Source organism: Pediculus humanus, genomic scaffold (genome assembly GCF_000006295.1).
Source record: "Pediculus humanus corporis 1103172108260 genomic scaffold, whole genome shotgun sequence".
NCBI lineage: Eukaryota > Metazoa > Arthropoda > Insecta > Psocodea > Pediculidae > Pediculus > Pediculus humanus.
Window position 1 is genome coordinate 328312 of NW_002987829.1, and position 14704 is coordinate 343015.

The 14704-nt window shown below is 33.0% G+C and overlaps 1 protein-coding gene across 1 annotated transcript; it reads left to right on the top strand.

Moving 5' to 3' along the window:
* Positions 1 to 1451: 1451 nt before the first annotated feature.
* Positions 1452 to 12275, top strand: Phum_PHUM491790 (uncharacterized protein; the record flags this gene model as incomplete). Its single annotated transcript, XM_002430563.1, has 18 exons — positions 1452 to 1603; positions 1800 to 1910; positions 5177 to 5320; positions 5467 to 5635; positions 7429 to 7533; positions 7611 to 8137; positions 8213 to 8486; positions 8562 to 8719; positions 8801 to 9002; positions 9082 to 9194; positions 9288 to 9372; positions 9453 to 9686; positions 9728 to 9973; positions 10056 to 10175; positions 10277 to 10582; positions 10673 to 11510; positions 11637 to 11821; positions 11922 to 12275. 18 exons carry the CDS (start codon positions 1452 to 1454, stop codon positions 12273 to 12275), a joined length of 4323 nt encoding a protein of 1440 aa, XP_002430608.1.
* Between the last annotated feature and the right edge of the window lie 2429 nt (positions 12276 to 14704).

Sequence of the window (14704 nt, forward strand, 5' to 3'; positions counted from 1 at the left end):
AAAATAAATAACTTGAAAAAAATATTTTTTTATTTTATTTTTTTTATTTTTATTTTTTTTTTACGTTTTCCAATATTGATTTTCTATTAAATAAAAGGAGAAAGAAGAAGAATAACGTTCTTGAAATCCGCCATTTTGTTTTTATGTATTTAAATGGATGTTCGCCAAATCAGTTTTGATGTGTTTGTGTTCGTGTGCGTGTGCGTGTGCGCGTTTAATCTTTTTTTTTGTTTTTTGTTTTCTTCTTCATCGACACCGCCACCGCCACCACCACCGTCACCATCACTCGCGATCATTTTAACGACATTTCTATTTTATTCCAGAAAAAATAATAAAAGGATTTAAATTTCTTTTCTTTCCTCTCTCTCTCCCTTTTTCTTTTTTTTAAAATATTTTCTCCCTTGATTTAATATTATTATTATTATTATTATTATTATTATTGTTATTTGGCAAGTGCCAAATTTCACTTTAATTGTTTTTTATTTTTCCCCGCCTCCTCCCTGCCACTTCTCTCCCCGCCACTTCCCTCCGCCGCGTCATACCTGTCACAATCAGTTTTTATTCTTTTGTTAAAGGATTATAAATAAATTCAATTTCCACGAGGCGTTGATGTTGCTGCCGCGCGCGCGCCCGCCCCCTTCCTCCTTCCATATATTTTTATTTCTTTTGTGCCTTTTTTTGTTTTGCCAAGCGCAGTTTTTTTCTTCCTTTTTTTTCTTGTTCTTTCTTGTTCTTCAAACGATGACATAAAAGAATGAAGGTAGGGAGGAAAAATTAGAGAATTTAAAGCGTGGAAACAAAAGTCGGTCGGCCATATTTTTTTTTGTGCCACTAAAAGACGAAAGAGAAAAAAAGGAAAAAAGGAAAAAAAAGAAAAGGAAAGAAAAAGGAAAAATAAAGTTGAAAACATTTCGAAAAATAATAATTATAAATTTTAGTAGAAGAAAAAATTGCCAGAAATTTTATTTAATTAAATATTATTATTATTATCATTATTTTTTTTTCACGTTCGTGGTTTTAATTAATCTAATTTCACGAAGTCGACGGCGACGACGACGACGAAAACGGAAAAGACATCTTTCTTTTTTTTTTCTTTCCTTAAAATTAAAAAAAAAAAAAAAATGTTGGATTTAATTCAAAACGTTTTCCCTTTTATTATTATTATTATTATTATTATTATTATTATTATTATTTTTAATTTAAACATCGATAAATCGACAATTATATCGATATATCGATCGATTTTCATTTTTATTATTTAAAATTACGCATTTAACGGAATGCGAATACGAAACGAAACGAAACGGAAAAAATGTTTTTTCTTTCTTCTTTTTCTCATTAATTTGAATTTTTTTTTTTTTTTCGGTTTTTTTGAATCGTTTGTAGTTGTTGTTGTTGTTGTTGTGGTTGTGGTTGTTGATGTGCGTGTTTTTAATAAAAAAAAGAAAAAAATGTTATTTGAAGTAAATTTTATTCATTACAACGGCAGAAAAAGGACAAAATGTAAATTGAATTTTCAAAACGAACAAAAACAACCAAAACAACGACCAAAACAACAACAACAACAGCTACAGCAGGAAAGTAAAGGAAAAAAATTTTTCTTGTAATAATAATAATGATAATGACGCAAGTCCATTCAAAAAAAAAAAAAAAAAACATCCCAGAATTATTACTATTATTACTTTTTTTTTTTTGTTAATGTTTATTTGTTAATTTTATTTATTATTATTATTATTATTATTACTATTATTATTATTATTATTATTATTATTAATTATTATTATTAATTATTTTTCCAGTTATTTAACTCAAACAACTTCCTGGATTCCACCGGTCGAATCTTGGACAGGAGATTTTCCATACGGATGGGAAGAAGGATTTGATCACGATGGAAAATCATATTACATCAAGTTAGTATCAATCAATCATTTTATACTATTATTATTATTTATTTATTTTTGTTTATTTTTATCACTTCCCCCCCTTTCCCTCCTCTTCTCTTTTTTCTCCGTCGCCACTCAACACGGCATCACGCGAAAAAATACGAAAACGCACGAATAAACGCCGGGGGGAAAACGAAGATAACGTGGGCGAGAATTGTTGTGCGCGCGATTTTTTAATTTTTTTACAAATTGGCGACAAAAATTGGCGGTTTATTTAAAAAAAAAAAAAAGAGGAGAGGAGGAGAAGACCTTTTTTGTTGTAATGTAAAGTTTTTTTTTTTAAGGGGGGTAGGTCGGAGGGAAGGAGGTTAATTTAACACTCGGCACAAGTTGAGGTTAAATAATAATAAAAAAAAAGAAAAAAAAACAAAATGGCGACATTTTTCCCTTATTTTGTTTTTTTATTTTTTTCTATGCGATTTTTAAAAATGAAAAAAATTTTCTTTCTCTCTCTCTTTATCTCTTTAACTCTTACTCTATGACACTCTCTTTTTCTCTCTCTTTCTCTCTGTTTTTCTCTCAGTCTATGACACTCTCCTTCTCTCTCTCTCTTTCTTTTTGTTTATGTTTTTTTGTTATGTATTTTTTTTCCGAGAGTTTTTTCACGTTTTTTTTTTTTTTTATTCACCCCAGTTTTTTTTTCGTTTTTCGTGTAACGTGTCTATTGCCACGACTCGTGTATTATCCCATTATTGTATTTTCTAATTTATAAAAAAAAAAAAAAAAAAAAAAAAAAAGGAAAAACTTTTTAAAAAAAAAAAAAAAACAACAACAAAAAATGGTTATTTGGTTTTTTTTTTTTTTTTTTTTTTTTTGGTTGGTTTTATTTATTTTCGTCGGCTTTTATTTCCATTGTTTTTTTTTTTTTTTTTTTTCGTTACCCATACATTGACTCTCGTGTTACTTTTTTTATTTATATATATATATATGAACAAACTTTGTTTAAAAGAAAAAAAAAAAAAAAGTTTTGTTGTGTTTGTTGTTTTTCACGCCTTTTTTTCTTTTTTCTTTATAGTTTTCACCTTTCTTCAATTTTCTTTTTATTTTCTTTCCCTCCCTCTCAATCTCTATTTACGTGAACTTTGACAAACGTTTAAAAGAATAAAACAAACAAACAAACAAACAAACAAACAACAAATAAAAATTATTTAATTAAAAAACAAGCGTTTTGTTTATTTATTTTCGTTGTTGTTGTTGTCACGCGTTTGTTTTGTTTTTTTTTTTTACTACCCCGGTTATTGACAATAATAATAATAATAATAATAATATTTAGCTTTGTTTATTATTATTATTATTATTATTATTATGATTGTCTCAAATCCGATTTTTAAAAAAATATATTAATGAGTATGTGTGCGTTTGTTGCGTTTTTATGTTCAGGTTTGTTTGAGGGCGTTCAGGGAAAGCGTTCGAGTACTCGAAACTTCTTTCACAGACGTAAAACAAGGTACAACAACCAGAAATCAAAAAAAAAAGACAACCAAAAAACAATTATTATTATTATCATTAACCGCTTACGTTGAAGATTTTTTTTTTGCGTTTGTTTGCTAACTATTACGTAACAATATGACGATGATGATGATGATGATGAGCGACGCCATTATTATTATTATTTTTATTAATATTATTCGTTATTATTTACGGTAGATTAAAAAAAAAAAAAATTTAATTTTTCATTTATTTTATTTTTATTTTTTTTTTCTTCAAAATGGCGTCGTTTTATTATTATTATTATCATTATTATTATTTTATCCTTTCGATTTTTTTATATATAAAAAAAAAAAAAAACAAACAAACGAGACAAAAAATTGTTTGTTTTTTCTATTTTTTTTATTTTTTTTTCTCCCCCTCCTACGATTTTTCTCCTTCCACTTGTTTATTTTACTTTACTTTATTTTATTTTTTTTGGTTTTAATTGTCTAAATACACGTTCGGAAAAAAAAGGGAAAAGTTTTTTTTTTAATTTTATTTTAAACTTTTTTTTTTTTTTTAAATAAAACAAACGGGAACGGACGGGGGAGGGGGAAATTGTTTTTATACTTTAAGTTAGTTAGTTTAATAATGATAATGATAATAGTAATAATAATAATAATAAATTACGACGGGTAGTTGGATAATTAAAAACAAAAAGTTTTTTTTTTTTTAAGTTTGTCGCTGTCGTTTGTTTGTTTTGCTGTTGTTGTTTTGAATTTTTATTTCGGTTGTATCGACAACGACGACATTTTTACTTCTTGCATGAGTTTTGAGTTTGTTGTTGTTGTTGTTTGTTTTTCTTCTTTTTAAACTCACACGCACTAACGATGCTAATAATTTTTAAATTAAAAATTTTTTTTTTTTTCTCTTTCAGATTTAAAAAAAAAAAATTAAAAAATTTGCGTGTGTGCGTGTTGGTACCCCTGATGAATGTGAGTTATTTAATTTTACGATAATTATAATTTCCTTCGATTCAATCGTTGGGTGGGGGGTAGGAGGGGGGAAGGGAGGATGAAGGAAGGAAAGATTGATCGAATAAAACCGGCGACGACAGACCACAACAGCACGAATTCCCGCGTGCGTGAGTGCGTGTGTGCGTGTTTTTGTGTGCACGCGACCGGGGGGGAGGGAAGGGGGTAGGGAAAGAGGGATTGATGGAAAGAAAAAAAGAAAAGTTTATAACGAAGAGAAAAATCTTTTTTTTTAGAAAGTTTTCCGAAAAGTTCAAAAGGTTCAACTTTATAAATTGAGAAGAAGGAAAGGAAAACGGGGTTCGAGGAGAGAGAGAGAGAGGGGGGGAAATGGAAAAATAAATTGGATAAAGTGAGTCGAATGAGAATGTGCGTGTGCGTGTGCGTGCGTGGCAAAAGGGGCAAAAAGGGCAAGAATATGATCGTAAATTTTTTTTTTTTAAACCGTCTAATGAAAATTTAATAAGCGCCGAAAAATTTTGCTCTCGGATTTTGTTTTAGTTTTTGTTTGTTTGTTTGTTTGTTTTTCCCCCTCTTTTCTTCGAATTATTATTATTATTATTATAAAAATGAAAAATGAAAAAAAAAAAATGGATGATGAAAAAACAAAAGAAAAGAAAATGGCCGGAAAAGCCATCGAAGAAAATCATCTTGTTTGTTTGTTTAAATAATTATGTTTTCCAAACAAACAAACAAACAGCAAAAAAAAGACAAAATTTGAATGAGTCAAATGACCTTGAACTTGACATCACGACGATGATGATAATGATGATGAAAAATTTTTTCCAGTCATTTAAATAAAACGACGACATATGAAGATCCGAGAAAAGATTGGAGCGAAGAACCTCCCCTTCCGAGGGAAGTCACACTCACGAGACATCCGGAAATGGGTTTCGGTTTTGTCGCCGGAAGTGAAAAACCCGTCATCGTCAGGTTTGTGTGGGGTACATTTATTTACACTTTTTTTTTTTTTCTTTAATTTAATGAAAATTTTTTTTAAGAAAAAAAAATTTTTCTTTTCTTTTTGTTAATTTTTCTTTCTTTTTTTTTTTTCTTCTTCCAATGCGGAAATGATTCAGGTTTGTGACGGAAGGAGGACCGAGTGTTGATCTTCTTCTTCCGGGTGATCAAATATTATCCGTCAACGGTGAAAACGTTAAAAAGGCGCCCAGAGATCACGTGATCAAATTAGTACGAGCATGCAAGGACGTTGTTCGTCTCACCGTTTCTCAACCTCCATTGGACAACGTTAGTAAAACCTATCATTATTATTATTAGTATCATTATTATTATCATTATCATCATCATTATTTGATCGAGATGAGGAAAGTTGGCAGTCAACAGAGTTTTCCAGAATTTTTTTTTTTTGGGATTGAGGGATTCTACCCGATGAGCTCTGCCGTAAAACTCGACTTTCTGTTTAGTTTTTTTTCCTTTGAATTTACTTCCGGTGATTGAGAATCCAAACATTCCTGGCTAGTCACATCCCTGGAACATTCTGGAAATTTCATTTTTGAGCTTTTCTTCCGGTTTCTTAGTCGTTTTTCCAAAAAAAAAAAATCTTTTGCGGCGCCTTGTTTATTTCAAAATGTTTTCCCTGGATTAATACAAAATTCGAGTTTCGAGTGAGAGATGAAAGTCCGAAGGGGGGGAGCCCGTGGGGGAACCTCTGGGGGAGGGGGGAGAGCCCGAGGAGATCCAATTTCAAATATTTGACCGAAATTTTCCCAAAATGTTTTTTTCGGATTTAAATTTCGATCGGGTTCGATGGTTTTCTTACAATATTTGTAGAACATTTTTCATCTTCTTCTCTTTGTTCATCTTCTTCTTTTCTTCTTCTCTTTCTTCCTCTTCTTCTTTTTCTTCTTCTTCTTTCCACTTCTTCCTTTTTAAAGAAACCAAACATCAACGTGTGATGTATCTTCTTTCAGCTATTTTTTCAACGGGATTCATTTTTAATCCACGTTTATGTTTCATAAGTTTTTCCATTCCCTCCATCTCTTTCTCTCTCTTTCCTTCCTTTTTTTCTCCAGTAAATAGAAACTTGTCGCTTTCATATTTGAAACATGATTTATGTGTCGTTCATTTGTTTTTTTATAAAAAATTTTCTCTCATTTTCTAATTTCACGTTTAAACTTTTACAATTTGCGAAACTTGCAAACCTTTTCCTGTTTATTTACTTAGTTTTCCTTGTTTTCCATCGAATATAGTTTTATCTCTTTCTCTCTCTTTTTGTGTGATGTCACCATCATTTAATTCTTTTCGAATCGGAAAATAATAATAATAATAATGTTTTGTTGTGCCAATCAGTTTTTGTGTACCTTTTTGATTAACTTTATTTTAAAAAGGAAAAGTTTTTTTTTTGAAATTTTGTTAGAATCCCTTTCGATCGGCTACGAGGGGAAAGGGGGATTTTCTAAATCCACGTTTTATTTATTCGAGTGTAACTTATTTTATTTAGAAACGATTCGATTTTATATTTTATTGTTTAAAAGTTGGCAACACTTTCAAAAGGTTTTTTCGTTTACGCGTACTACTCTACTTCGCGTTTTACCTCCTCTTCCTCTACTGCGTTATTATTATTATTATTATTAAAACCTTTTTGAAAATTAACGATTGTGATAATGATGATGGTGATGATGATGACGGTGATGATGATGACGGTGATGATGATGGCGGTAATGACGGAGAGGAACGAGGGGGAAAAACGACGTAACGAAAAAAAAAAAATCCGATTCGATTATTAATCGTCATCAGCAAAATAATAATAATAATGTATAATAATAAAATAATAATAATAATAATAATAATAATAACTATATTGGTTGTATTAATATTATTATTATTTTATTAGTATTAAAAATAGTAATAAAAATACTTTTGTCACTAATCATTCTCTAATAATAATAATATTTGCGTACGTTTCTTTTTTTTTCTTTTTAAATCTTTATCAATCGCTACTGTTATCATTATTATTATTACAATTATTATTATTATTATCATTATTATTTGAAAAAATAAAATGTGTTTTTTTTATGCAGTCAACGAGGAAATCGGCCCTTTTGAGCGCGGCAAAAAAAGCAAAATTAAAATCGAATCCATCGAGAGTCAGATTTGCCGAAGGAGTTGTCGTCAATGGCTCGCCGGTGAGGAATAAAATCATTCCGGGATGACGTGTCATTATTATTATTATTATTGTTGTTAATGAATTTAATTTTTCCAGCCGTCGATGTTTTCAAATGGAGAATCTTGCATTCCAGTCCTTCCGAACGTTCTTAAAGTTTATTTAGAAAACGGGCAAACGAAATCGTTCAAGTACGATTCCACGACGACGGTTCAAGATGTCGTGACATCACTATTACAAAAACTTTGCATTTGGTCATCGGAACATTTTTCCCTCGTCGTAGAACATTACAAGAGTCTCAGACGAAACAAATTGACTTTGTTGGATCCGAGAGAATCCGTGGCGAGAGTCGCCGCACGTCCCGGATCTCACAATCTCAGGTGTTTGTTTCGCGTGACGTTCATGCCAAAGGAAGCCGCGGAACTTGCACAAAAAGATCTCGTGGCTTTCGAATATTTGTACATGCAGTGTTGCAACGACGTCGTGCAAGAGAGATACGCTCCTGAGTTAAAATACGATTTGGCTCTTCGATTGGCAGCACTGCACATACACCAACACGCTTTGGCTCATAATTTAGCGGGAAAATTAACGATAAAAGGAGTCGAGAGAGAATTCGGACTGGAAAGGTAAGAAAATGAGACAAATTTGTTTGTTTGTTTGTTTGTTCGGTTGTCTGAAGTGATTCTTTTTTTTGTTAAAAGGTTTGTACCCGTGTCATTGCTCACGACGATGAAAAGAAAAGAACTCCGAAAACTTTTGGCTCATTTTTTAAAACTAAATCAAAATATATTACCCGGTCAGAAAAGTCTGACGAGTTTTCAAGCCAAATTACATTATTTGAACATAGTGAGCGAGTTACCAAGTTACGGAGCAAAATGTTTTTCAACAAACATCAGGGATGCCAACATGGAAACGGTTTTACTAGTCAGTCCAAAATTTGGTATTAGTCAAATATTAGGAATAAGAAATAGCGTGGTAAGTTTTGTCAACATTGTTTCCTCCCCCTCCCCCCCATTATCCAACGTTTTTCATTGTCTGTCATCATTCCAGCCAGTAGCATTAGCAAACGTGGAAGATGTGAGAGGGATAGTTGTGAGAAGAGAAGATGAACTTTCCAGATTGATAAGAATATTTTTGATAAATAATAGAGAATTGATATTTAGTCTGGAAGATCGGGATGCGGATGAATTGGTTTTGATATTGAAAGGGTACGTCTGGAATATTCTGGAATTTTTTTTGTTTTAAAGAAAATTCGGCTCTCTGTTCTATTGTTGTTTTTCTACTTTAAGGTATTATCATTTGTTTACCGGAGAAAATGTTGACGTGGACGAAGAACGTGATCCGTGGCCGGAAGATTGCGCACCCTTGTACATGTCACCACACGAAGTTTGTCCAGCGAGTTGGAGTTATTTGAATTCCCGCGAATCCAGGACGCGAGTCGTTAATTTTTCAATGATTCCATATTACCAACCTTCGACGGATACGATCAACGTAAATCATCTTTTTATTATTATTATTATTATTACTATTATTATCATTATTTAAACGAATTTTTTTTTTTGCTTTATAGGGAAGAATGAACGGACACGTTGGTATGAAAACATCGTCTGGAACGACATCCCAACAATCATCGTCCTCGTTACCGCCATCTTTGGGTGAAAAATGCGGAGTTGATAGCAACATGTAAGAGTTAAAAAATTGAAATTTTTCTTTTCTAATTCCACGAAAAAATAAAAAATTTTTTTATTGTTTTTTTTTTAGGAATATAAAATCGAGTCCCGTTCCAGATGGTAAAAAAAATTATCAAAATGGCGGATTACAAAACGGAAGTTTAAATTCGTTAGATGCTAAAAATGACGAAGTTGGTTTGACAAAACAAAAATGTATTTCCGGTTTGTTGTTCGGTTAAAAAAAAAATTTTTGTTGTTGTTGTCCTTTCAGGTGTTGAAACGAGTTGCAGAAATGCAGGCTCTTGTTTTGACTTCCGAACAATACCTGACGGAACAAACGGAAACGAATCATCATCATCAGCATCAGCATCAACAATCGTTGGGAAGGATAACGAAACTTCACGAAGAAGAAGATTCTGAAGAGAGTCACATATCGTCTGGCGAATCTGAAATTCCAGCACCTGGAGAATTGAAACACAGCGATTCGCTTTTGCTTCTCACACAAGTAACAAGAATTTTTTTTTCATTTCCGGTTTGTTTTAAAAGTTCGTAATTTTTATTCGATTGGTGGTTGCCCAGGTATCGAATTCGGTTAATGAACTGGAAGACGTCGTAAAAAGTTTGGATATCGACGATGTCGAACCTTCAGAAAGTGATACGGATTCTGCGAGCACTCCAGCCGGAAGTCCTTCACAATCGAAAGCGAGAATGTCCGATAAGAATCGTCACAGCACTCAAAGTTTCGGTCTTCACAGTCCGGATGGTATCACGTCAACGTCGTGCGAATTTCAAGTATATCCGGTTTTTTTCGTTTTGTTTGTTGTTTGTTCTATCGAATTTGTAACGAACGAGTTTTTTCGTTTTTGTTTTCCAGGCTTATCTCCAAAGGTTAAAAGACGATAAGGAATTCGATTTCGAATCCGAAAATGGAACTTTCTATTTCGATCCGGATATAATTGATTTGACGAACATACCTCCACCGCCGACACCTGATGTAAGTTTGTTCTTCGTTAAACCGAATGTGGTCCTTCCCTCCCTTCTCTCCACCCCCTTCTTTCTGTTCAATAGCAAAAAATTTACCCGGAAACGTTTCAGGATGGAGTGAATCCGTTGCCGATTCAACCGAGTTTTCCTCCCACGCCTTTCGCCGATGGTGACAACAACAAAGTCGAACCATCCATATATTGGGGAGAAGAAGAACAAGAATCGATGGTACCCGAGAGCCAAGTCGACGATGATTTGGAAGCATTTTTAGCGACGGTCGCCGTCGCGCCACCCGATCACGCTCATAAGATAACAACGGAAGAAATTCTTTCTTACATAATTCCGCCTCCGCCGAAAACCGCCGCACCCTCGACTTCTTCTTTTTCCACTATTAGTTTAGATAATAATACAAAAAATGTAAGTCTGATAAAAAAAAAGAAAAAAAATCGTCTGCTTTGACGATAAATAATTATTCTGATGATGATGATTATGATGATTTTTTTTCAGGTCGTCGATGAGACTAAAACACGAGAAGCCTTTCAACAGCCTTTAATGAAAAGGAACGGCCTTGAAAACGAAACGTCGTCGAAGCAAAACGGTCACGTTACGTCATCATTTTCACCCAAATTGGGTTGGAAAGATTCGTCGTCGTCGTCGTCGTTTTGCGGTGATCGAAGTGGTTTGATTCAAAAAGATAGACGTCAGTTGCTTTGCAACAACAACAACACCAACAACACCATCAACGCCAACACTTCGGATTTGCCTCCGAAATGTCAAAAATTAATTCAAGTGAGTGAATGGCCACGTAAAGATGGTCCGTTGAAATTAAGCTTGCTTGGGGTCGGTGGCGGTTCGGGCGGTGGCGGTGACGTCAGTGACGGTGATATATGTAATTGTGGTAGTTTTGGCAATGCGACGACGATCGCGTCTTCCCAATACGATTCCTTACCCAAATCCTTGGCACGATATCCGACACACCATCAAGATGGTCTGAGTGGTTGTGGTGTCGGAAAATCACCGTCGGCATCATCTACGTACGGTACATTGCCAAAGACAAAATTTTACGAAATCGATCATAATAATGATACTTACAATAATAAATCAGGGACTTTAATAACAAAAGGTATTTCCGGTAGTAGAAACGTGACGTTTGGAACTCCTCCGACCCGTGATTCTTCTCCTCCTGTTAATTATTTACCAAGAAACGGTCTAGTCATGTACAGAACGTGTCGCGATGATTTCACTCAACAGCATCATCATCATCAACATCCTCAACATCCACCGTCACATCGGGGATTTCAACAGCAACAGCAAAACAATTTTGGAATTATTCATCCCGGGGTAAGTATTTTTTTTTTATTATTTCCGGTTACGTTTATTTCCCTCCCTCCCCCGAGTTTTTATTTATTAATTTCTTTTTTTTTCCGATGGCTGATGTATTCATCAAAGGAAAAAGGTTATAAATGTTCAGGTAGGTCTGAAAGGGAATGCCAACACCACCACCCTCACCCCCACCAAATCGATTCAAGGGAAATAAGGGATAAAAATGACGACGCATTGGGAATTCTTCTTGTACGTTTGGATCAACTCGCTGCCGAATGCGATCGAGCTCAGGGACAAGGAGGAGGACACCACATAAACGAAGAAAAATTTCAGGTAATTTTTTTTTTTCCTTTTTCAGTATCAGGACCGGGTTAAGGATGAGTATCGTGAACCGTAAATAATGTTTGAAACGTTTTTTTGTTTTTTGTTTAAGGTGGCAAAAAATTCAGCTGCGGAAACGACTCAAGAATTATTGTCAATTTCAAAAAGCCTTATTAAAAATTTCTTATCCTCGTCGTCGTCGTCGTCCTCGTCGCTGCCGTCACCGTCACCGGAAACGGAAACGGAATCTAGAAAATTTTTAGATAACGTTAAAAAACTTTGCGAAAGGTGTACGGAAATGTGCGCGCACACGAGTTCACCCGTTCATACGAGAAACATTATATTAAGAGTTCACGACGTGGCAACAGCATATAGAGAATTACAAAGGAATAAAAATCACAAACAATCCGATTATTTAAACGATATGCTTACGTCACTATCGAGAAGTTTAAAAGTTTTCGAGTGAACAACCCGGAAAAATTTTAAAAATGGCGGGAAAAACGTTCGCAGCACGTGTTTGTTCGTTCGTTCGTTCGTACGTTCGGAAACACATGAACAATTTTCATTATTATTATTTTTTTGTTTTTTTTAACAATAATGATGATGATGATGATGACTGATGATAAAAATAAAAGTGAAACGTTACCGTTTTTATTAATTTATAAATCATATCATTATTAATAATAATAGTAATATGTAATAATAATAATAATAATATTAATATTAATAAACATATTTAAACATGAAAAACATTGTTTATTTCGTCTCACGTCATTTCCGTTTTTTCGACATCTCAGGAGATTAAATTTTACTACGATTACAGGTCTCACATGTTGCTGCCGTTTGCGTCGATCCATCCGGTTGACTCCTGGTATCTGGACACGAAGATTCCTCGTGCGTTTTGTACGACATTCGCGAGGATAGAAACGTTCAATGTGTCAAACCTCATTCGTCAGACATAAGATCAATAAGGTTTTCACCGAGCGCTTATTACCTACTGACCAGAGGATACGACAACAAACTCGTCTTGACGGATTTACAAGGTTTTTTTTATTATTATTATTACTGTTAACGTCGTGACAATAATGATGAATGATGACGTCATTAATCGGTTTGTTTTTGTTTCCAGGAGATTTGACGTTGCCGCTTCCCAGCGTCGTCGTTGTCGCTGGGAAGGGCTTTATCACCAAGATAAAGTTATTTCCGGAAGATGGCATCCGACAGAATTTTCATTTTTGAGTACGAACGCCGACAAGACGTGCACTCTGTGGGCTTTACCCCCCACTTGAAACCACCGTAAAACACCGAACGTTAGCATTTCGCGAATATGAAATAATGTTTTCTCTCTCTCTCTCTTTCTCTCTCCTCACGTGAGCTCTCTTAAATTTGTAAATATTATTATTATCATCATCATCGCCGCACCAAATTCTCGGGCTGTTGTACTCACCGTCATCGTATTTCCAGAACTTGAAAGTAATTTTAAAAAGAAAAGAGCATCGTAATCATAATCACCATCTAGTCAGAAATTTCTAGAAATAATTTTCTTATTATCGGAAAAGTGCCATCGCCACTGACCGAACGAACGCTTTTACCGCTTTTCGGCAATAAAATACAAATGAAAGACGAAGAATTGGGGGAAAATCGTTAAATAGAGCATGAAAAAGAGAAAAAGGTCGGGAAAAAACGTGAACGTGTCCGTATTTATATACATAAATTTGTAAATTTTTTCGTTAGGTTGTCACGGATCGAACGCCAAAACGCACCGAATTTCGTCGCGCGCGGAATCCAAAAGTTTTTCTATTTTATTTTTTATGTTTCGCTTTCGGCGGTTATTATCACAAAAAAAAAATGAGGAAAAGGGAGGCAGGGGAGTAGTAAATACATACGAAAAAAATTAATAAAACGTAAGTAATATATTTTTAATAAAAAAAAAAAAACGGAAAAGAAATATATATATATATATATTGCTTTTATAATACGGCCACGAATAAATATTTTTACATAATAATAATAATAAATAAATAAATAAAAATTAAATAAAATTTATTTATTATCCTTATTATTATTATTTTTTTTTATTTTAAATTCGTTTCTCCATCCTTGGTCATATTAAATACATACATATACAAAATTTTGCTTTAAAATATAGTTATTTCATAATTTAAACTTTATTCCTATTAATACATAAGTTAAACATGAAAAATATGTGATTTTTTTTTCTGACCAATCACGAGTAAGAATGGCGAGCGCCATTAATTTCTCATTATGTATACAAAGCACGCCATTGGTTAAAAATTGTATTGAAAATTGCATATACTCTAAATGCAAGGCGTTGAAGCGAAACGAAACTATCGAAAAATTGAGACCTCCTGAATATTATGTTTTACTGATACTCGGAACCAATTTTTCACTCATTTTTCTTGATTTTTTTTCGTCCGCCTTACTTTTTTGAATTATGCAATTTGTCGTGTTATCGCGTATTGCAAATTGCATAACCAAAATTTTTAAGGATTTTTGAATTTTTTCGATTTTTTCCGTTCGCCTTACTTTTTTGAGTTATGCAATTTGTCGGGTTTCGCGTATTGCCAGTTGCATAACCCAATTTGTATAAAAATTCTGTTCTTTTAAGTTTTTCTTTTATGGGAATAAATGAATGATATAACCAAACATGCATGATGGAAAAAAAAAACAAATTTTATTTTTTTTTTAAATAATATATTTGAGATAATTAATACATATATTACTATATTATTATTATTATTATTATTATCATCATTATAAATTTGAAAAAAAAACGGAAAACTTAATAATCGTTTGTGGCAAATTTAGTAGTTTATGTGGCTCGATTAAGAAAAATATACATACATATATTTTATACTTATATATGTATATAAT